This window comes from Parambassis ranga, chromosome 18 (genome assembly GCF_900634625.1).
Source record: "Parambassis ranga chromosome 18, fParRan2.1, whole genome shotgun sequence".
NCBI classification, from domain to species: Eukaryota; Metazoa; Chordata; class Actinopteri; family Ambassidae; genus Parambassis; species Parambassis ranga.
Window position 1 is genome coordinate 8,054,673 of NC_041038.1, and position 25,046 is coordinate 8,079,718.

The 25,046-nt window shown below is 40.2% G+C and overlaps 1 protein-coding gene across 2 annotated transcripts in view; it reads left to right on the forward strand.

Moving 5' to 3' along the window:
- The window catches only part of LOC114450626 (ATP-binding cassette sub-family A member 1), a 123,847-nt gene that overhangs the window by 34,531 nt on the left and 64,270 nt on the right, over window positions 1–25,046 (forward strand). For both annotated transcript variants that reach the window (XM_028428833.1, XM_028428834.1), the window contains 11 exons: window positions 4,005–4,227; window positions 8,265–8,486; window positions 11,050–11,254; window positions 11,420–11,536; window positions 11,949–12,120; window positions 13,480–13,611; window positions 14,121–14,260; window positions 14,865–15,002; window positions 19,701–19,924; window positions 21,843–21,912; window positions 24,485–24,687. In XM_028428833.1, coding sequence (XP_028284634.1) covers window positions 4,005–4,227; window positions 8,265–8,486; window positions 11,050–11,254; window positions 11,420–11,536; window positions 11,949–12,120; window positions 13,480–13,611; window positions 14,121–14,260; window positions 14,865–15,002; window positions 19,701–19,924; window positions 21,843–21,912; window positions 24,485–24,687 — 1,846 coding nt within the window. The remainder of the gene's footprint in view (window positions 1–4,004; window positions 4,228–8,264; window positions 8,487–11,049; window positions 11,255–11,419; window positions 11,537–11,948; window positions 12,121–13,479; window positions 13,612–14,120; window positions 14,261–14,864; window positions 15,003–19,700; window positions 19,925–21,842; window positions 21,913–24,484; window positions 24,688–25,046) is intronic.

Genomic DNA, 25,046 nt, shown 5'->3' on the forward strand with positions numbered 1-25,046 from the left:
AGAAAGAACACATGGTAGCCTTTGCTAGAAAGGCCTTTTTTATACAGAGGCACACAGTTTAGCCAATCAACATGCTGGATCTGTTTCTAATTTACTTGTTTAGATGTTTGGTCCTGTGTGACACTTCTTAAGAAGAGCCAGATGAAGCTGTATTAATACTGCTATACCACAATATAAAGTCTTTAGTTTAGCAAACAGCTTTCTATATCAGCATCAATTTGTGTGATAAATAGCTGTTAGAACTTCTATTATATTACCCTAAACTGAACACTTAATCGTTTTTTTCACCAGAGGCTTCCCTTCATTCCTAGTTTCTGTAGCCTACTGGAATTTGTCCCTGTGACTGCAAGTGCTACGTTGTGCGGCTCTTCAGCTTAACTGCCTTGGATGCCACAGCAGGGATGTCACAGCAGACGTGTGATTTCATTTCAATTTCCATTTCAATTTGAATGCAATGAAAAACCCTGCTAAACCTTGTCTTTAGTATTGGCAGACCCTTTGCTGCACCCGATGTAAATGAGTGAACCTAGTTTAGATACTTGTGTGTTTGACATTCCATGATTCAAGCTGCAAGTCTGGATGAAAACCAAGCCAAGGGACTCTGTAGACCTTTGATGAAATTGTGGTGAGGGATAGATCAGAGGAAGGATATAAAAGCCATTTCTAGATCTTTTAGTGCTCCCTGGAGCACTATGGGCTCATTCATTGTTAAATGGAAGAATTTTTGAACCACCTGGATTCCTATAGATGTTCAGCCAGACTGTATAGGAAGCATTTCTATCAAGAGCCCAGTGGTCACTCAGAATTCCTCTGCAGAAACGGGAGATTTTCCTGAATTACAACCATCCTAGCAGCACTCCATCAATCAGACCCTTTATGGCTGAGTGGCTAGATGGCAGCCACTCTTGAGTTAAGGGCTTATGACAGGTCGCTGCTTTGAGTTTGCCAACAATTAAAGGACTCTGAAACCCTTCTATGATCTGATGAGACGTAAAGTGAACTCGTGGGGTGCAACTTAGTGTCTGGCAACCACAGGCCACTGCTCATCTCATGACTAATTCCATCCCTGTGTTCTTAATGGTAGAAACAGTGGTAATGGTCAGGGCTGAGAAAGATCAGCACTAAATAGAGACAGTGGTGAAACCAGTTCACCTTTGAAATCCGACATTGTATTATCACTTATATATATAAAAAATAGAACCTGAAGGAGAGAAAAATGTATAGCTTTTCAAAAATTATGGCCTTGTCTTATGAATCTGCAAGCATACTGTAGTTTTTATATTTACTTTAATGATCAGTTTGACCACATTATTTTTTACATCACTACTTACTAAAGAAATATATAATATTACAAAAAGAATAGTTTTCAAATTCATCCTTGAATTGAGTGAATTGGACATAAGAGTGTTACAAATGTTCTCATAGTTTGCTAGATCGCAACAGAACAGGGCAGACAGGGCAGGCAATATTCAACACAGCCATGCAATTAATATTATAAAAGCACACCTGATTTAAACTTTAAGAGGAGTGTGTGTAAGTGATTTTTATTTTAGAGTAATAGTTAGCAAAACTTGGATTGAAGTCTTTTTCTTACAATGTAGTCATTGTAGTCATGATGAAAGTAGTACTGGAGCTATTTTTTATTCATCTAAATGCTGTGCTGAAGTCTAAGTCTTTACACTCTATGGAATAATGTATAAAATATCATTCAGTAATACTTTATTTGGTGGATGTGATCTTACTGTTAGATATAAAAATGAAAAGCACTTTATGCCAGAAGCATATTTTAGATAAGTTGTACCAGCAATGAAATAATCCACATTAAAAAAAATAAAACGTGTGCTTTTTAACGAATTCCTTATTTCTTGCCAGGGAAGGAACTCAATGATATATTTGCTTAAAATTAGACAAGAAGCTTTTTTTTCTTCTTTTTCTTTTTTTTTTAGTATGCCAAGCTCTGGGGAGGCTGTGCTCTACTATCTCTCGATTTACTGAGAAATCAGTCTTCCAGCTATCCTAAATTTAGGTCAGCCTGCCAATGTAACAGGAGCCCCGCAACACAGACCTGCCTGGAGTTCTATTACTTAAGCACCTTTGATCGATCAACGAATGTATAATTCAAGAGCATCTGGTGGCAAGGTTGTCAGTGTCAGACACGGTGTGCATGACTGATCTCTTCCCCTCCGGTGCTAGAAGTCACAGGAGGAGTTAACTCACACAGGCTGTCAGCTGTTCCAGAGATGGTAGGGTAGAATCGGGAGCAGATAATGACGGAATTAGTATTCATCTTGATGCATTTGCTACGTGAGGCTGCTTACCTCCCCTAGAAAAGGGCCTGATGTATCAATGAGCTGTTGAATCAATGGCCTTCATCCGGTTTGAATTTCCTGTTTGAAAATCTCATGTGGAATTTTGGTTTTAGTTTCTCTTGTGTCTGAACTTTTAAAGACTGTGTCAACCAATCCTTCCCCGCGGCTTTCAAGACCTTGTTTGAAAAGTGATCCATCCCACGAGGGGCTGCCAAGTGTCCTTAAAAACAAGTCTCATTCAAGTTCTCGTGTGACTGAACTCCAGTTCCATCTCTCTGTGTGTTAGCACGACTGCACTAAACAATACATTTTGCACAGAATTAGAAAATAAATGGACTTATTGTAACATTAAAAGCTGTCACAAAAGTGAGAAAAAAATGGCACGCACATTGTGAAAGATAATTATCATGAAATAATTTGCAGCAGTTTTGAAAGAAAATCAGGAGAGAAAACAAATAACACATGGGAAAAACAAGCTCTTATGCAGAACTAACTAGCAATTAAGGAAAGTAGACGTTTGAGTGAACTGTTCCCATTTGGCAGGGACTCAATAAGGCTTTGAGTAATAACGTGTCCAGAACTATAGGAAACATTTATTTCATGCAAATGTACTGGAAGTGTACTTTGATCAATTGTTTGTTTTAAATTGCCTCAAAGAAGAGCTTCGTTTGTCCAATTACTACAGCCTCACTTCCATCTATTCATTTGTGCTGAGCAGTGCTTTGCTTGCATTATGTCCACCAGTATTTATGGAATGCAAGCATCGGTGATATGTATAATCTATACTTTGTCAAAATGTATTTGATATCTCTCCTTCACTGTCTAATAAAGCAGAGGAAGCACTTTATTATATTGGCAGTGGCGGAGATATTGACATGGCATTTTGGTGGCATTATGAAGCCAGTTTAATAACGCCTTATTGTGTTGTAACAGCATCAAATCGTACATCATCTCTGGCATGAGGTGGAGCTCTAAATGCCCGATTGAGCTGATGCACCAAGTTTACAAAGGTTATCTCAGCGTAAAAGTGATAACACCTCAAAGGTGACAGCAACACAGAGTTTTGATTGTCCCTCATGGTTTAAAAATGTCCCTTTTTATCAAAGAAATACAAGCAAAAGGAAGGAAAACACTTTTAAAATTCAGTGCACATGCAAAAGGCTGGTTTATTTTAAAGAGAACAGTTACACAGATGTCTTCTAGTGAACTGCAAGTTTGGAATAAAATCATCAAAGTTTACTCTCTGCAATAAGAGGCACTAAAACTAAAACAAAAAGAATTCAAGGCCAGTACCTTTCAGAAGGCAGGGTCACTCTTCTATTTTACTTACAGCAAAACAATGCCACCCTTCATTATTTATCATTGAAGTGCAGCGTCCTTTGCGTTCTCGAGCATGTTCATCCTCCAGGCGTTGTCACCTTCATACAAAATGTGTGTTTTGAACAGAGCATACGAAGTGTCTCCTGCTGCAGTTTAAAGGATCTTCGCAGTCAATCGTGTTAATTAGAAGGCAGTAATGTACTGTCAAGGCCCTTTAGAGATAGTGTCTTTGGGGTGTCTTGGTTTCCCACACTATAGTGGAGGAAATTAGGTAATGTATATGGTGGTGTTGCCCACATATCAACCACTTTGTCCTCTTACACTCCCTTCATCAACTTGCTGTTCTGATCTCTGACTGCTTCCCCCTATGACCAGCTTTGTACAGAGTATTGGAACCCTCCTGCCTATGCTCCTGGTGCTGGCTTACATGTACACCGTGTGCATGACCATCAAAGGCCTGGTGCTGGAGAAGGAGCTCCGGCTGAAGGAAGTGCTGCGCGTTGTTGGCGTTCAAAACGGCCCCCTTTGGTCTGCCAGGTTCACAGAGAACATTGTTTTGCTCACAGTTCCCTGTGCACTCATAAGTGTCATGGTTAAGGTCAGTGGAAAAAAAGTTACTCAGTGGAACACATCAAAACACAAAGCATACAATATGAAGATTTTGTTACTTATTTTGCAGACAATACAGACGTTTTGTTTTTTATTGTATTAAGTAACTTTATTTTAAATAAGCATCTTTTGCCCTAAATCCAAAAAAGAGTGAAGCTCATCATATGCAGTAGAAACCAAAAAAAAAATAATTATTATGCATCCTTCCAAGTAATTCTGTCCCCCCATGGGTCATTCAGGTCGCAGCATTGTTTATGCTTTGTGTTTTGGTATTCTCGCTGTTGTTAATCATCACCAATTACCGAGCACAGAATCAAATTATTATCTATGATTCTTCCAGTCAGCCTAATTAATTAAGCATGCCACCAAAACTGCTGTTGCATCAAATTAAAATCACACCAGCTGTATTTCCCTTTAATTCTTGTAATTGTAATGGCTCTTGTTGTTTGGGAGGTTTGTGTTGGTGGTGCTGTATGTTTTTGTGTCTTTTTGTCACTAGTGTTCTGAGCACTGTTTTACATTTGGTTATATCTAATTTGTTAAGTGGGATGTTTACTAAAGAGAGGCCAGAATACTTTCTGCAGTCTTGAAGTTCATGTTTTTTTACCAACACTGCTCTGATGCATGAATTGCTGAAATGAAGTGGAACAAATAAGATTCATATTTAGCCTTTAGATCTTTCCTCAGAATGGCCAAATTAATTTTTTGCTGATTGAAGGGTATTCATATTTACTTTTATCCAGAAGGCATCAAATATTATTAAAGGTAGGGTAGGAGATTTCATTCTGATAGACTTTTTGTTAAATTAGTGTAACTTCTCTTTACAATCCGATAGCAACCAATTAGTTCGGCAGTTTCGCATTAAAACGAAGAATATTATTCATCTGTGGAAGCTATAAAACGCTAAAAACATCAGCCAATCCTCCGGGTGGACCCTGCGCGGAGTATTGGCTGGTTGTCACTCTCTTCCTGCTCTGCGCGCACCAGAGAGGTACGTGCATGATGGCCGAAGTCACAGACCGCAGCTCGTCTTCAGGTAATGCGCGTCCATGTGATTGGAGGCGTGGCTTCGGGGTGAGCTCCGAGAGAAAGGGGTTTGTGTTTACTTTTGAAATCTGGCTGACTCTCACTGAGTTTTCAAAATCTCCTACCCTACATTTAATACATATGATGAGAAAGAACAACTAAACTGAACTGATGGGTTTAACCCCGGATTTACACTAGACACGTAACAAAAGCGTCGCTTCGATTTTAGTCCATCAGAGTATTTACACCAGATGCATAGCATCGTGTTTCAGAAGTGTTTCAGGAGGGTCCCAGAAGCGTCTGCTCTTGTGTTGCACCCAAGACGCAATTTGCACCAAGCAGACAGGAAGTCGGTCAATAAAACGCAGTGAGTGAACTCTACCTTATATAACATTGCAACCGGCAGAGAAACACAGCCATGTACACAGATTCATTTTGGAAGTAGTTAAACAACGTTTTACATCATATAACATGCTTTTTAAAAGGACCACATCAGAACGGAGATGGCAGGGAGAGATGCAGCAACAGGGTATCATCATCACTCATTGAAACTTTTGTGATTCCAACAGAAGACGCTTTGTGCAGCATGTGTAATATATTATAAATACCTTTAGATGTTGTAGGATGTAAAAGTAGGAGATGAAGCTTTATGCAGGAAGTTTGCATAACATTTGTGATTGCAGGTTCTCACACTGGCTGCTATCACTTTAGACCACAAACATATCAATCACCCCTTTTTATTATCAAGTATTGATTTCTCTGTAGAACCAGTGGTTCACTGGGATATACTGTAGTGACCTTGCTTATCTGTTAGAATGATCCTCTGCTGAAGAATCGATTAGGAAATAAGCGCAGACCTGCCGTCCGTACTCTTGGAGACATACAGCGTAGCAGCGTTATTGTTATCTCCTTTCGATAGAACGCATCCCTCAACAACTCCTTGCTTTGTAGGCTGTGTTAATGAAATAAAGAGGGATTGTTATTTTAGATCAGCCTAATCAATTTTTGCAGTTTAATTGGAAAATGTGGCTGGTAAATAAAAACTGATATTTGAACAGCTGGGTGAAATGTAATTTCCCATCAGCCTAATGTGTTTGCAAGCCATCAACAATTTGTAAACATTAATAACATTAAATTGAGTTAGTGGAGAGCCTTGAGGAGCGACTGCGAGCGAGATGTGTATTCAGATCACAGGCCCATTCTAAATGATAATTTCACAGCCATTTTCAGCACATTAATAATAATAGCAAATCAAATGGTAATTATCATGAGGCCGTATTTGGATTAGGTGTGACAACAACCAGTTTTGTCATCTGCACCTGAGTCCTCCGTCATTGTACGCTTGTCTTCTCTTCCATTATGGAGGCATTTACTGCTCGGTATCCAGACGGGTGTATTTACAGTGTTCCCTCACTTGGCTCCTGCCTCAAATCAGTTGAATCGAGGCATTTGTTTGACAAGATTTTCTGTACAAAAATCAACACAGATCAAAGATGATCAATGCACGGTTCTTTTCCTGAACAAATTGTCCTTGTTTTCACAATGTCCACGTGTTTTGTCATGTTTATGCTCGGTTATTAAAATTTGATTAATTTGTTGTGCACGACAGTGAGAGCTCGGTGCAAAATGCAAATGACAACAACCACAGTTAGCTATTGACATCTAATTAATTACTCATACATACATGCAGGACAAAAAAAAGACATAACTGAGTTGACGGTGGAACATGTTTATTCAAGTACTGTACTCAAAAACACTACAGGTACTTGAGTACTTCCACTTTACGCTGAATCACAGCTGCAGTCACCTTAAATAGCCTGTTTGTGACAGGGCCCCTATAGCAGATCATTTCTGGGCCTTTGCCACTGCTTTGGTTACCTTGAAATGTTCCCTCGGTGACATATGGTATCTTGGTGACACACTGTAGTAGAATGGATGTTTTCACAGTGCAGATGGGAAAGGAGTGTGATTCCCAGTGGCTGGGAGCTGCACGTCTTCAAAATTTCTCTTTTCCTGTTATGTTCCATTCACCAGCAAAGGGAAATGACAAGAGGCTGTCCTAGGTGTTTATCGTGTAATAAGGTGTTTTGAACATGCTTTTACGTGCAGCGTGTGAAGCGGTACGTTTAGTGCAAGCAAATGTATGAACAGGAAATTGTATGCATGTGTGACATTTGTCGACTGACAACCACAACCCTTCCAGCACACACATACCTCTCAGTTTTATCATTTCCCAGTGCTGACCTTTCTTTAACTGCCACATTAACGTAACGTTCTAGAAATATACATATATACACACACGATCCTGCCACACTATCTTGTCTGGTCTGGCTGCTCCATCCTCCAGGTTCCTCCGCTCTCTGGCTCGCTCCCTCCCCTTGTACATGACTTTAGCCTGGATCTACTCGGTGGCCATGATCGTTAAGGGTATTGTCGCTGAGAAAGAGGCCAGGCTCAAGGAGACAGTGAGGATCATGGGCTTGAGAAGCAACATCTATTGGCTCAGCTGGGCGGTGTCCAGCGTGATACCGCTGGCCGTCAGCGCTCTCCTCCTAACGCTCATACTCAAGGTGATTTCATAATGATTCTGCAAGGAGGACCCAGCACTACTTTTGGAGAGTTTTGATCAGCAAGCCTTGGTGCTTTTAACTTTTAACATGCTCATTTAGCTTGTGCAAATGTAGTGCCCTCTATAAGGGTTTGGATCATAACTACAATAGCACCATTATCCTGGGAGTTCAAGTGCATCAGCACCACATGAAGCTTTCTAAAATTAGAGAAGGGTCCTCCTTTAATCTAGCAAAGTAAAAGAGTGACACGTGTAAGGACTATCAGAATATATAACTGATATATAATCCATATATTTCAGTCACCTTTTACTCTGCTTGATCTGCTTTAAAATCAACCATAATAATCATCTTTTCTCAGTTTTATTCTGACACATTCTTCTACCTCACAAAAGTTTTTGATGTCACACTTCTTGTCTCCCTCTTGACACAGTACGGCAAAGTCCTGCAGTACAGTGACCCCTCCGTAATCTTTGTCTTCCTGCTGGTGTTCTGCCTGGCCACCATCACTCAGTGCTTCTTCATTAGCGTCTTCTTCTCTAAGGCCAACTTAGCAGCGGCATGCGGTGGCCTCATCTACTTTGTCCTCTACCTGCCACACATCCTCTGCTACGCCTGGAGGGACGTCATGAGTTTGAGGGCCAAGGTTGCTGTGGTAAGTCCGTCTTTTTGGGCCTGACATGGTTTTTAATATCATCCCCTGCTGATATCATACACCAGGGCCGGCTGAGTTATAGTCCTGGGTTGCTTTTTTTGACACTGTAATCACACTTTTGTCAGTCACAGTTGTTTTGCTGTCTGTTTCAGACAAGTCCAGTGACATTAACCCACAACTTTATGTAGCGATTGTTTTACATATTCATACAGACACTGTGAAGCTGTCGGCACAAACATGAAACATAAAAGAAGAGAAGCACACTGAGGAAGTTGGGGGATTTTCTCCCTTCCTCTAAGGGATAAAGATAAATAGTGTACCATTGCTCAACTTTCAGTGTAGCCTTTCTGTGTGACCTTTATGGCGGTGCTGGTATCATTTGTCCTTAAGCTGTCTTTCGCACACAAAAGGGAACACGAAATCTTGAATCTTCATTGCCACATGTGCATCCTCACTGAATTTTAATCAGGTTTTCGTGTATGTCAGTTTTGACTAGCAGGTGTTTGTGGCAAAGGTAAACAGTCCGTAACGTCTTACATCGGCACTGTCACCTTTAATCACATTCTTTTTGTCCTGCTTAGCCAGTGCCGACATGCCTTTAAAATGATGTCATACTTTTTCAAAGAAAACTTTTCAGTCAGTTTCCCTTTTTCAGGCTGGCTAGGAAGGCATTTTACATATAAAGCACAGCAAACCTTATTTAATCTCTACACAAAGTGCCATTGCGAGGTCCTCCCCTGACGCTGAGATTTGTCTCCCCTGCTCCAGCTAGATGGATAGCCCTCTAGCCCTCTAATTAGCATGAGCAATGTTCCTCTGACCAAACCACTATCCAGTTCATCCCTGCACTTTATCAGAGATGTGTGTGTGTGTGTGTGTCTCTGTCTCCCAGCTCAGATGAAACTACATCGTGCCGAGGCATACAAATTCTCCCCCCGCGTTGTCCTTGATAATGAAGCCTTTAATCGGAATAGAATTTCAAAAGATCACCTGAATTTATATGAACAGGTTTTGATGGCGGCTGTGTGCCAAAGGAGAGCTACAGGCGGTGAATCAGAAGGCAGAGGACAGTCTACTGTACTCTCACTATTCTCTAACTTCTTTTTTCCTCCAGTTTTTAATGAGGTAGAAATGAGACTGGGCCCACAGTTCTTTTATGTTCTTGAGATATGTTTCAATTAATCATTTAGTCCTTCTGGAAACATCTTGAAAATGGCAATTCCTCAAAAATAATTTAATGGTTTTCCTTTGGAGGAATCAGTTAATTGATCTGTGCTTTTGCAACATGTGGGATTCTGACATTCATTTTTATATATATTATGTTATATAGCCTCCTCTAGGGCTGCAACTAAAGGTCGTTTTTTTATTATTAGTTAAAGGGTGTGCATTTATTCAATAGCAGACAGTGCCATGCTGATGGGGAAGTTTTCGATTGTTTTCTAAGAATTAATTCTCTTTTTAATTATTACACCTCTTGTCACCAAATTCATTCATCTTTTTCAGACACACACTGATGTTTTAATGTTAGGAAAACGTCTTTTAGAGCAAACTCCAGCTGTCAGACTTCATGTAAGAAGCGGTAATCTTGATTACGCTACCTTCTAACAATGTGCTTTGTCTGTGGCCAGCTAAATGATGGCTGAATCTGCAGTTTGACATGTGTTCAATAGAGGGGGCTTGTTTTGTCTGCCTCCCAACTCATGCCCTTTTCTCAATAGCCAAAGGAGTGGCTCCTGTCATTTTGTCAGCCATTCATACAGAGGTCAAGGATGGGTGCCCGCTAGCCCTGCTGTCAACCCTCATCTCCTGACTGATGGGCAGATGGGCAGTGGAGGACAGCGCAGGACGTTGCCAGCAGCGTTAGCAGCCAGGCTCGAGGTTTTGGCGTCACTGCAGAGCCTTTCAGATTCTCTGCTTCTCTGGTAGTGCAATACCGGCAGTGATGATTCGTCTTCGGAGCTTCAGCAAACACTTCTGTCGGAGTAGAAATGCTCCAAGCAAATGAGGCGTGATAAAACAGCTGGCAGGCAACATGGTGTTGCGGAGTGAGAGGCCATGGCAGATGATGTCTCGTGGGCAAAGCATAATTTGCGATTTCCTACTGTATGACAGATCCAACAAATCTTTGTTTGCAGCAGATGTGTTGTGGTGTCTGAACTTTAAAGCTATGCAAGGTTTGAAGTAACAGCATTTGAATAGTAGCTTACCAAGTACATTATCTACATTTAGCAGTGACCAATATTATTGCTTAAAGATGAAACATGGAGATACAGCAATACACATAATAAAAACCTGCCAGCAGCATGTGTAAAGCTCAGTAATCAACACCTTAGATCCTTTATTTTAAAAAATACCAATCGGAAGTCGAAGTGTAAAACGACAACAATTAACTATTTTACAACGTGCCAGATTATTCTTGGCTGCAGTCACTTGCCAGGCAATCACCCAAGACTCCAGAGCCAAGCTAGGCTGTTTCCCTGCCTGCTTTTGTCTTAATACTATGACTCTCAGTCCAAATGTTCCTTTTCATTTGACTTTTTGTTTGCACATCTTTCATTCCCAGAGTTTACTGTCCTGCGTGGCCTTTGGATATGGCTGTGAAAACTTCTCCAAGTACGAGGAACAGGGCATCGGCATTCAGTGGTACAACATCAACCGGAGTCCTGAAGAGGGGGAGCGCTACACTTTCATTGTTTCCATCGTCATGATGCTCTTTGATGCTGCTTTGTACTGGGTTCTCACTTGGTACATTGAAAATGTCTTTCCAGGTATTTAAGCAGATTGATTGATAATATTAGTACACAGTTTTTACAGTAAAATATAATGCACTTTAACTAAAAGAGCACACAATTTGTAACAGACTACTAAGTCAAACTGTACAGTACAAGAACCATTTTCCCTCAATCAATCATGGTCTCTGCATTTAATTCCAGGCCAATATGGAATCCCAAAGCCCTGGTACTTCCCTTTCACTTCATCTTATTGGTGTGGGACGGCCTCAGTGACAGAAGATGACCACGATCTCCCGAAAGACCCCAGCGAACATAACAGTAAACTATATGCACACACGATCTTCAAAACCTCTTACCTAGCAATCTGAACAGCTTATTTGTGCACAGAGGGAGCATAGTTCTAATACACTGTGTCAGTTAATTGGGATGGGTCGCAAACAAACTAGCACCTAAAAAAATTAGCACCTTATTTGTCACATATGGTGATAATAGAGCTTGGCACTTTGAGAGAAGGGGGAAAAAAGGTGAGTATGAAGGAGTAGAAAATTGACAAAAAGAACAATTTCCAGTTATCGTTCAAGGTAACAAATAAGGTTTGTTATTTTTGTCTTTAGTTAATCAGTAAGGTTAAATGACTTTTTACACAGATAATTATACACAATATATATTCATGAACAATCTACGCTTTAAGGATTACTCCCACATATAATGTTTGTGTCTGTTTCTGAAGAATATCTGGAGAAACCACCACCCAACATGAAAGCAGGGGTTTCAATCCGAAATCTGGTCAAAATCTACAAGACAGGAAAGAAGTTGGCTGTGGATGGGTTGAGCATGGACTTCTACGAGAATCAGATCACATCATTTCTTGGCCACAACGGAGCTGGAAAAACAACCACAATGTGAGCAGCATTATCTTCTTCTCCCATGTTTTTGCCACTTGGCTCAGCATTTGTATATTTTTGCAGGGTGCACCTAATCTAAATTGTACACAATGCCGACTGTACTGTAGCTACATTAATTCGGTGGTCACTGCTTTCAAAGAGGGGATGTCTTGTGAGAGGACATTTATCACACGGAGTCAGCTGTGGTGTTGATAGTGGGAGTCATCTAATTGCTGTTTAAAAAATAGTGAAAAGGTTGGAATGGGTGGAGGATGACAGGAAATAAATGAAACCCAGTGGCCCAGAAAGTATGAGCGACAGAGAGAGCAAGTGATGCAAGACTAAGGGCTGTGGGGAAGACATCCGCTCTGAGCAACTGGAACGAAACATAACAGAGCACAATGAGAGAAAGGACAGAGGAAGGACTCACACACACACACAGTGTCACACACTGAAGCTCTGTTTCCAAAGCACTGTATCTATCTGTCTGTGAGATGTAGTGCTAAAAACAGTATCTGTACAAAACAAAGGAAATGCCTTCTTGCTGGGAGGAATGTTGGCATTTTGTTTCCAGTGTTTCTGTGTCTTATGGTGATCTGGTATTAATACAGTCTATATTGGCAGGGTTTTTATTGTACAAAGTGTACTATTCCTCTATTAAAAATAAATTAAAACCTACAAAAGGTGATTGACAAATGTTTGGATTAATGTAGAATGAGTCAAAAAATCTGCCATTCATTTACCATATTTTTTATATTGAAACACTTAATCCATTAAGTAGCAGTAGACACCTGTATTAGAATGACTACCACCTGTAGCTCTTACAGTACTTTGCATTCCATCACCTTGTCTAATGGCTGGCAGTGGATAAAATGAGACATGGATCCTTTGAAAGATTACAAATCACTGGTGAAATGATCACTTACTCATTCTTAATGCTTCATCTCCGATGTGGTGACGATGACCCCCACTTTACTGCACAGGGGTTCTTTTCAAGGCTCTTTCTGCCATATTTGACTTCAACTGCCCGCTTCTTATAGACCTCATGGACCTTTTTGCCCAATAAAACCCTTTGAGCCCAAGGTAGCAGATGATTGCAAGAAGTCTGATGCCGACCACAAACTTGTCAATCACCCCAATCATTGGACATGTCTATAAATATATCAGGGATGCATCATTTTATTGGAAGGTATGTCTGCAGGAACTGCTAGCAAAGCTGCTCTGCATTGACATTTCTGCAATACTACACCTTCGGTTACCCATTTCAGTAGGTTCAGACCTGATGTTTGCACAATGAGCCAAGGTAAAAATATCTGTTAACAATCACCAGTAAAAACTGATGTGGTTTTCATGTCGTCTTTTCTTTTTTCTGTGTAGGTCTATTCTGACTGGACTGTTCCCACCTACATCAGGAACGGCCCTCATCAACGGATATGACATTCGCACCGACATTGACCGCATCAGGAAGTACTTGGGAATGTGTCCACAGCATAACGTCCTATTCAATGAGTGAGTTCAGATGCTTCCTTTCCCCACTATCTTTTAGTATAATCATATTTTGCTGTATATAAAAAAAGGACACTATGATTAAATCATAGGCATAATGAGGGCTCCGTCTTCTCTTTTTCTTCACATCAACACACCATTATCGCTGTACTTTCTCTTTTGAAAATGAAATGACCTTTGTTCATTCAGTCCACTAAATTCCTCTAAATAGCATCTTTACTATTCTTCTTCTTTTAATTTTGCCTTTGTTTCTCCTTTTATTGTCTGACACATGCCTTACATCATAATTATAGCTGAGCACCTGCAAATTACTTTCATTAATATTCATTCCAAACAGCCAAAGCATTTATATTAAGTAGGGTTAAAATATTCATTCAAACACAGAGGCAGGCATCACTACACATTATGTTCTCACCTGCGAAGCAGTCCAGACATTTTGATGTGAGACTTTGTGATCAGGATTGTGTTGCCCTCTTTGGTCACTCCTCACACGCCTGTCAACATTATTCCAGACTGACAGTGGAGGAGCACATTTACTTCTATGCCCGGCTAAAAGGACTCAACCGCAGTGAGGTCAAAATTGAGATGGACCAGATGATTAAGGATGTTGGTTTACCACACAAGCGCAAGGAACTCGCCAAGAACCTGTCAGGTGTGTCTGTGTCAATTTTGAGGTGTTTAAAATCTGTGGATCTGACTGAAATCATGTGTATGTGCTGCCTTCATCCCCCACCCCGGGAAGGAATATCATTTGTAGATTATCCTTTCTGTACCAGCGCATGTACAGTATACATGTCTGTCTCCATGCACAGCAGCGCCGTACCTGTGCATGTCACAGGTTGTAATTCATTGTCTGGGGGGCATGAGCAAGTCCTACTTGATAAATTGTCGCCAGTCACGGATTGCTTGTGAGCAAAATCACTGAAATATGACTTTCAAGGTTGATCTATGCTGACATTTCCACTACATTAGCACTACGTTGGATGCATTTTGAAGAGCTCGCTAAGAGTGGAGACTGGAAATATGCTGGGAAAAATGTGCCTCTATCACAGCTATCAATCTTTACATGGTGCGCCAAATACAATACAGCACAGGATGACAGATCTTGACATGTTTATTGTATAATCACTTCCCAATATTGTGTCCATTTAATGTTGACAGATAGCTGGCTAGTGGAGGATATTTCACAGAGATGTGCATTGTTATGGTTAAAGATCAAGTGAGTGAGATAACATGACTGATGTTCTGTCTTTCAGGTGGCATGCAGAGAAAGCTGTCTGTGGCCATAGCATTTGTCGGTGGTTCAAAAATCGTCATCTTAGATGAACCTACAGCAGGAGTGGACCCCTATGCCCGCAGGGGTATCTGGGAACTGCTGTTAAAGTACAAACAAGGTAATGGAGTGGAGGGATGGGGGGGGGGAGGGTCTGTGCTAAGAACCAAAGCTTCAGTAAAGTCTTTGAAGCTCCTGGTGCTTGTAGAATTGACCAGAAGACACACAGCGCATGTTTGATCTCTTTCAGAAACTTTTTCCCAAACTGAATTAAGCTGAAGGCAAACTTTCAACTGACTGATTGAACGCATCCAGTATGAGAGCTGTTAAAGTAATGAACCAACTAGAGTGGCCTGCAAAGTCAGTTTTTTAACCTTGCCGTCTGTGACGCTCAGTAACAGATGGACAGAAATTGTGAATTGTACTTCAGCAGATTAAAATGGAAGCAAAGACGAGTAAACCCAAGAAGCTTTAATTGACATTGCTATTTAACACAGTCCCTAATTGTGTGCTAAAGCAGTCAACTTGTCACTCTCTGGCCTTATATACTGTGCAGTGGCTGGTGGCTGTAAGCAGGACATGCACATTATAGTAATACATTCTCTCAACAGATGCCTAAATGTTTAATGTGCATTCAGTGACATTCCGCCCTCGCTGTGTCATTAGCTTCTCTCTCTCTCTCTAATCAAGTCCTTTCAGTCCAATTGGGAGCTGGAGATAACTCTGTTATAATGAGAACCCCCCACACACTCTGGCTGGTTGAATGAGTCATGTTTTGTGCCTCTCCAGTCGTATTTGCACCACAAGGTTTGTCATTAAGCAAAAAAAGGGGCTGCAGTCTATTGGTGTGAAAAAAAAGCTGAAGGCTGGAATTAGACTTAATGCACTTGTTGTTCATAGCTAATTAAGTGCAGGTTTTTCCACACAGACAGGTTGACCAAGTGGGTGTTGTTTTGATTAAATTCAGTTGGCTCCTGTTGGTGGCAGTTCAAACTATGTCTTAAAGTTGCTCAGGATTCAATGAACTAGTTGTCTTATAGCTCAAAACCCTCATATATTTCAGATATTCATCAAAATGACCAAATTATGGCACGTTGATATAGATTTTTTACATTAAAGATGGATAATCAGGTCATATTTCGTTAGAAAATGACCATAGAAGGTGACGATTTCAAGTAAAAATGAGCAAATTATGAATTTTTAATTGTTATCCATTAGTGAAAGTCGATTACTATTAAATTACCCCACTCATTATGTTATAAAATGGGCCTGGAGGAGGATATTAATATAATGGATTTTATACATTTAGCCAAGTGCCTTCTGTGTGTTTTTGCTGTTCTTTGCATCCTTTTATGTCACTTGGTGTATTGGTTGTAACTAATAACTTCACCGGTTTTTACAAGCTGCTTCTGGATTTCGGCTCTTTGCTTTAAACTAAATATATCTTTCCATATAAGGGCTTCTGATGTTAACAGCTTGTATCCAGGTAGGAAAGTCAAGCATCAACATCCTTCAAGTTAGTTATTAGGATTTAATTCAATGTTACAGTTGATTAACGTTCCAAAAATGCCACAAACCGTATGTAATTGCATAAAGGTATAATATAATATCCCACCTTCAGCACTGACACCACGAATGCTGCGAAGATTAAATCTGTCACTTGGAAGGGGAGTGATTTAATTTGTGAGAAATAAGGGTGCCATGAAAATGTGGGAAGCTCTTTGATATTTTTAGATGACTCTAAGTTCATATTTTCACACATCTGAAATATATGAAAGTAGCGACTCATAGGAACGGGGGTGCATTTATATCATATTTATGCAGTTAAAGTGCAAATAAACAGTGAATAATTATGACCAATCCTGCAGGAACAGGCAGAATAATCATCTGCTGTCCAATATTTACATTAAGGGGTAAAATTCAAGTTGGGGGTTTTGTACTAGCATGCATTTTTTTTCCTTATACATAATGTATTTCTCACAGAAATACAAATTCATGTCGGCTTGAAGCCAACATTTCAGTACAAGTGGCATAAAAATGTATCACCGTTTGTTTTTTTTCCAGACATAAAATAGTCTGTTTTACTCTCAGCTGTGGCAGTGAAGAGACTTGCATGATTTTTAACCATTTTCTGTGGAGCTCTTACACTGAGCACAGGACCCATTTGGTTAATATAACCCAGGCTATAAATGGCATCAAGGTAATTTTAAAATGCCACAAACAACAGTTTTGGCCAATAATTCATCTTCCTGATGTACATAATGTCTGTCCACCTCTTCTCAACCACTGTGAAATCCATTCCTATCAACATGATTTAGAGGTAAGAAATCTAAATAACAGGAAGCAGATTTCCAGGCTCGCTTGGCTGAATGCAGCGCAACTTCCAGCAGTTTACCTGAACACACCCAACTCCATTTGATATATATCTTTGTGCTATAATGCACCGCAATGCACTATAAATCAGAATACCTTTGTGGGCCATCTGCAGTCCAAACACATTTATTTTTTTCTCCCAACTCACATATGATGCAGTGCTTTTTGATGTTTTTTTTCTTGTAAACCCCAGCAAATCCCCAGTAAAATCATCTGTAAGTTTGAGCGTCTCATACAAAATGAGCTGGCACAGTCAAACTAAACCGTAAGCAATCTCCTCAGCCCTCCCCCCCTTCATAAGCATAGCTTTTCCACCCAATATGTTAAATTGACTGGGTTGTGGGCATTCGTTCAACTTAGGCATTTTGTTGAAGTTTGTATAAAGAGGGATCTGGACTTGCTTGGCATAGCATAAGGCAGCAATACTTAAATGAGAAGGGATGGATTTAGCAGCTCAGCTGGTGGCAGGGCACGAAAACAGGGAGAGAGAGAGAGAGAGAGAGAGAGTTGGCCGAGTGAAATGGCGACATCGGGCTGCAGTTAATGACCTCTGAGTTTGTCCTTGTCCCTGGGATAATGTGACCTGTGAGGATTTAACTAGCACAGTGAAAAACAGCCATACTCAGCAACTGACCTTTGGCAATAAACACACACAAATTCAGTGACGGAAAGGTGAAAATTGAAAATGTCTGGGCAAAAAAAATAGTGACACACTACTACATCAGGTAGCAGATATATCTTTCAGTATGCATGCTGCAGGAAAAGTGTGTCCTGGGAACATGTGAGCTTGGAAAGAATACTCTTGTGTCTCATTTAGGATACTTTCAGCTGTACACCCTATTTAAATCTTTGGTGGCAACTTGGAGTTCACTTATTTCCATCAAAACCTGGTGGTGATCATCTTTGCCACATAGCTGGAACCTCCAACCAATCAAACTTGTAACTTGGTTATCATGTCGTGGTGTGGAAAGCTAGGGTTTACACAGTTGATGTTGGAAAAGCTTTATTATACGCCCTCTGTTGGTGTCATGGGACTATCAGTATATGACCTCTACACCTTGCTTCAAATATTTCCCACCACAGTACTGCCCCTACTAAACTTCAGCTGGCACTTTTATCCCCATTCTGGATCTCACAGCTGGCACACTTGTCACTACTCTCAAGTAAATGCTGGTTACAAGGAATTGTACAACCCAGTCCTGAAGCTGGACAGTTCTGGTGGGTGCACAGCTTCTCGTGTTACCTTGAAACAACACTACGCTCTAAAAAAATACTACGCAAGTAACTACATATTGTAGCTAGTGTACTACATGTCAGTGTATACACAAGGTATAGCTATAGGTGCTACATGTTATAATACAGGGTCTATACATACTGCTTGCATCATCCTAATGATTCTAAGAAAAAATGTAGAAAAAATGACGCGTACAAGAATTTGTTTGATGCATCATTGAAAACAACTGACACATTTACATTTACATTTGTTGGTGGTCCTTCATCTGCTTTATTGCCAAGATGAGGGTGTGACTTCTTCTTTTGATGATACAACATATGTCCGGTTCCTTCTTGACGGCCACTTGCAGCTGTTTATCTGCTGTATAGGGGAGCACACTTTGTTAACCAAGATGACTGTGATGGCTTGTTTATTAGATGCGTTTGGTTGAAATGAAGGTTCCAGGCTAATTCACATCTCTAGTGATGCCAGAATTGGACAAGTTGTGATACCACAGAAATAGAATTTATAACCACATTTCAGGGAAAATCCATTTAAGTAATTGTAGAAATATTTGGCTTAAATGTTTCCACAGAGGTGCACCTTGTTATCCACTAAGCCACACCACTCCTTTAGCTGTGCTAAAAATCCACCTGTAACTACCATTTATTGAATCCTTTGGCCTTCCTAATTAAAAAAAAAATAGCACACTCTTTTCCAAGAAGCACACTTCTTTTATATTAATAATGAGGGTATCAGGCTAAATGTTTTCTGCTTTCAGACATGTCTGGATCAAAAGTTACCCAGTACTCTGTGCTTTCATGCAGACTGCAGTGACACGACCATGCTGTGACTTCATTAGAGATCAAGTCTTTTTTTTTTTTAATATCTGGGCTATGTGATAATTAATACGTGTTATCTGATACAGCATGATACGAAAGGATTAGAACACCTGTGAATAAACCCGCAATTCATGCTGCAGTTGTCGCTGCAACTGTGTTCAGTTTGATGCTTCTCTAATCAAAGGGCAGAAGAAACAGGAGAGCCGGGGTGAAATATGGCCTCATAGAAACACTGGAAAGAAGGCTTAGGGTGGCCTTTATCATCATTTTAATTTTGTCCCAGATTTACACCCACACACTCTTCTGAAGTTTACTTTTTTGCCATGTGGATAAGTGAGAGTAAAGAAAAAAACGTGGAGATAAGTGACTTCCTCTCTTTGTCTCCTTTCAGGTCGCACCATCATTTTGTCCACACACCACATGGACGAGGCGGACATCTTAGGCGATCGCATTGCCATCATCTCCCACGGCAAGATGTGCTGCTTTGGCTCCTCACTCTTCCTGAAGAAATGTTTCGGCAGTGGCTACTACCTCACTCTGGTCAGAGGTGGAACTGAAAAGATGACAGCTCAGCGTAACGGTATGGTACGCAGCCAGACCAAGGAGGGAAAAACTGTGAGTACACATGGCTTCTCGTTATCAGCTTTTAGCATACGTAAACTGATTTACACTGTTGCAGTCTCTGTATGCTATTGTCAACTCATACAGCAGCCTTAGTCTCAGCTGTAATCTCATGGAATTTAATTTACGCTTATTGGCATTGTGGATTCAAATTGTTTTCAAATGAGACGTGTGTTGACTCGTTGAAAAAGTGGAAGATTTAAAGCTGCACTGATCAATAGTGTAGCATCAATACTGGAACACAAGGCAGTGTGCTAAATGAGCAGGCTCATTTGTAGTGATAAATAGTTAAATAATCATGCAACTCCCACAGTCCAAAGGAACAATTTAGCATCTTTCAGCTGATTGTTTTGGATTGTTATCTGCAACTTTTAGATTTAAGGCTTAATTTCTGACATGATGATGGCACTTCAGATTGGCACATGTTCTGTGTTTGGTTGTTGTGTATAATAGTAACTGTTTGTTAAGTTTATAAGGCCATGATACAATAAAATGTGGTGTTCTGATGATCTGACCTGCCAGATGGATCGTTACACTGATCCATCTGGAAAATAAGGAAGAACAGGCACTTTTATGAACCATCTACACTTCAGCCAATCACGTTGCTTCTTGATGTTATCACTAGGTCTGTAAAACAACCCTATACTGCCAATAGTTCATTACAGGATGTTGATTGTTGCACAACACTAGTGTGTTACAAGCACAGAACTTGAAGCCTGACAGCATGGATTCTGGCCCCAAGTTAAAAAAATACAACTGGCCATTTAAACCTCGAACAGAATCTAACACACAAAGTATTCAAGTTAAATTAAACCTTTGTAAAGTTGATAGTGAGCCTAAATTATAGGTGACATGTCTTAGACTTAGCTATTTTACTGTACATAATAATCATATTTTAATCATACAATATTTAATATTTGTTAACATATGATGTTTATCAAGTTATGATGAACTATTGTTTTGGTATCTTGGAGGATTAGTAGTCCACGTGGCTGTTGACAGACTGTGTTGGCTGTAAGGGCTCATTATCTACAAATAAGTCCAAATTTGCAGTCCAGGACCCCAGCCTGACCGCACAATCATCCTTCCTTTTTATCCTTATTAAAGTTCCTCACCATAAACCTGCTGTAATTGGAAGAGGATCACTGTTCACTTTGTATATCAAAAGAAAAACTTCAGCTCCGAAGCCCCTTTGACACAACAGTATTCTCCTTTTAGTCTATTATTGAACTTTGCTCCCCCAGCCTTCTTGAGTGCACTTCTTCTCCTGCCTCCCTCCCCCTGTAATGATCCGTGTTTAGTCTCTCCCAGCATGAAAACTGGCAAATGCAGACGTGTTGGATGATACTAATTGTCACCGGGGAGAGGGGTGATTCTCGCTTTTGCTCGCCAATGGTGCCTCGCACACTTAGTTTTAATCAACTGCAGCAAATGAACAAGATGCACCGGTGCCAGCAGGGCTAGAGCAATTATCATTTGTCTGCAGGCGGTTTGAGGTGAGAGCAGTGATTTGTTTGAAATAAAAAAATAAATGCACAAACACCTTTATGGGCAAGGTTGAGTAGCAGCCCCCTTTTTTCTGGATGACTGGAAGATTTTCCAATTATACAGGCAATATAACAAAGTCATTAATGTTGTAAAGTTGTTTAAAAAGATTTTTTTTTAAATTAAAGTGCCATCTTGAATGGGTCCATTGTCTTAGACTGGAATGATTGTAGCTTCATATTCCATTAAATTGTGACAGCATTACCTGATGACACATGTATGCAGCTTTATTTAGAGCAATTAAAATCGAAACTTGTGCTGGCTCGTTATTTGATTAATGCAAGACAGGAATTGTCAAGGAGGCACGGTTCATCAGTCTGAGTGGTAAGGCATGATAAAGCCTTTCTAATCCAATTCTGATTAACAGGAGACAGACCGTCCTTCCAGCCCAGATGATGGCATCGGCAGCCAAAGCTGGAGCAACTCTGATCCCTCAGGTACAAACTTTATCTCTGCAGTCATCATTTACAGTGTAAACCAATGCCTTATGTAAGCTTTCCATTGTTTTAAATGTAAATATTTCAATGACAAACGCCTACCTTAAAATATGTAAATTACCATTACACACTTAGAGCACACAGTTCCAAAACTGGCAACCAGAAACTTTTGAAAATGGCGTCATCCATGTATGCGAAAATCCATTAACACATTTTCACTTTTTCATTACCAAACCAGCAGACACATCATTAGCAACATTACTGCTAAAGTAGCTGCTGTCTTGAAAGCTGCCTTGCTGCTTTTAAAGGTGTACTGGAAGGGTGCACTGTAATGTTCCAGTAGAGTGTCAAATACACTTAAATAGTGGAATCTTAGTAAAATATTTGATTATATTTTGACTTTCTTAGAACCTAGTATGATTCACCTTCGTTAATTAGCAGCAGGACTGGTTCCTTAAATTGAATAGAAAACAACCTCCTAGGTGTAAATATATTTGTTACACAAGAGACAATGAGACTTTATTGGATTTATTGTATGCTAATGTCGCTAATGCATACACCTCCACTGCTCTTCCTCCTCTGGGCAAGTCTGACCACAATCTCATCCTGCACTGCCCATCATACACATCTGTGGTTAAGCAAAAACCAGTCACCATGAGGACTGGTAAGAAATGGTGTGATGATGCCATGGACTGTCTGGGTGATTCCCTGGAAACCACTGACTGGTCAATTTTGTATGAACCGCATGGTGACGACCTGGATTTATTAACAGACTGTGTTTCTGACTACATCAAAATTCACTGTTACCCTAACAACAAACCTGAAGGCCCTTCTGAATGAGAAGAAGAGGACCTTCATGGCTTGGGACCACGCTAAGCTTTTTTAAGTATGCTGCTGGCACTACAACCCAATTTCCCTACATGATTAATAAAGTAATTCCTAATCTTAATCTTACTAGTACTACATCTTACTACAACTACTACACTGATCTCTGAGACAGCTATTAGGGAAAGTCATAGGTGGGAACCTAACAAGAGGACTATTCTTCAAACCAGGACAACACATTAGCACACAGGTCCACAGTGGTGATGTCTTCCATTCAGAATTGTGAATTTAAATTTGACTAAATTCAACAGCCACCTGAACCGTCTCTGTCTGATTGCTCCTGCTTCCAAACAGCACTGTGGTTGCCTTCTTGGCTGTGATGAGCTCGGAAGAGATGGAGTCTGTATAATCTACAACTGTTGGACTAAGTGTATGAATGTACAAAAATACATGCTCAGTTTTCTCTTCCTTTTACCAAGGGACACAAACTGATCAGTTGCCCCTCTGACCTGCATACGTAATCAGTATTTTTATAATAGCAAGGTGTCAAAATGTTAGAGCATCTACAACTCCCCTCAGCTTTATCTAAAGTAGCCATTTTTAGCTCAGCGTTTGGCAGTCCTGCCAACAATATCACTGCTTTGCTTCGGTTATTCAGACGGGTTAAGAGTCTTTTGCAGCTTTAATGTACTCACAGCATGTAATACTTCTTCCCATATGGTTTGATTAATTTTTTTTTCTTGTAGCTGCCTCTTCCGTATTTCTGGTTTGTAAACATTTCCTCGATGCAGTTGATAGGAGAAAAAAACTCCTCTGAGTCTCATTAGTCCTGTATTATATATCCTGAAATGTACAAATATCACCCGTTAGATAACATTTCATCTCAAACTCTTAGCAGTCCTACAAATTGCAGATCAATGAATCATTAATTACCTGACTTTCAGGTTTTTAATTAAAAGATATAGAAAAGAGAAACAGCAGAAATAATGTAGACACTGCTGCTTATTTGATTTGTTTTGATCATCCTTCACCTTGATCATGTAAACATTGGTACTCATGCAAGACATAATCAGAAGGAAACTCAGGTAGGGTTTTATGCAGCAAAATTAAATCTCCTTGCTTACAAATATGTATGATCGTTAAGTATAAGCTGCCTGTATAGCTAATCATATCTCCACACATGACAGCACATGTCTCTTTATTAACAAACACCGGCACACAGACTGATACGCGTGTTCATTTTTTTTTTTTTTTACAAATAATTCAGTCTGATGTGTGAAGCAAAGCTATTTACTTCTTCATAAAGCACCAAGCCAGTGGTTGTTAAGCTGCAGTAATTATGTATGAGAGGTTCTGGATCAATAATGGATGTGGTGCGTTCTGCAACACTGTCCAGATTGATTCTCCCTAAGACCCCTGCTTCAGAATGGATGAGGCAGGGGAATTATGTCCACTGATCTGTTGCAGTGTTTTAAATGCCACATCATCACGTATTTTGTGATCCCCGTGTGCTACTCAGGGTCTTTTTTTATCAGATTAATTTAACATAGAGGTTGACAGGTGCTGTTATTTGAATGCCGGGGTGGCTGCACCTTAAATCCTCTGTCTGTCACGTCACTCTAAACTTGAAACACTCTAAACTCTTGATAAAAACTACAAAGGATAGAAAGTTAACTTGCGTCTGTACGGTCTTAGCGCTCCGTCAGGGTTTGTTTTGTGAGTGATTGTGTGGCTGTTCTTCTGGCAGATTTGACAGCTGTGGGTCAGCTTGTGCGGTGCCACGTCCCTGAGGCGGTCTTCTTGGAGAGCATCGGTCAGGAGATCACCTACATTCTGCCCTATGGTGGAGCCAGAGATGGGACCTTTGCCACGCTCTTCCAGGAACTCGACCAGGTCATGGCTGACCTCGGCCTGACCAGCTATGGCATCTCTGACACCACGCTGGAGGAGGTGAAGTCAAGATAGAAACATGCACATACAGACACAACTTTCTGCATTAAGTTAGTTTTGAATTGTGTTGCAGATACTTTGTAAATCTCTAAACATATATATTGGCACTGTGCTGTAACACCTCATACAATTTAACCAATAACTTCAACCACTGGATCTAGAGTCAATAGTATTTTTTTACCTCTGCTATGTTGCTGATGATGAAAGCCATACCAGCTTCTAGGGCAACTCATTTTTAATACTTAATGAATTTTGAATGGACACTGTGGTCAAGCTTGATGCTTTTAGACACCCTACTAGATTAAAATTACCCAATAACACCTGACTTTTGTCTGCAGTGGAAAAAGCTGATTTTTACC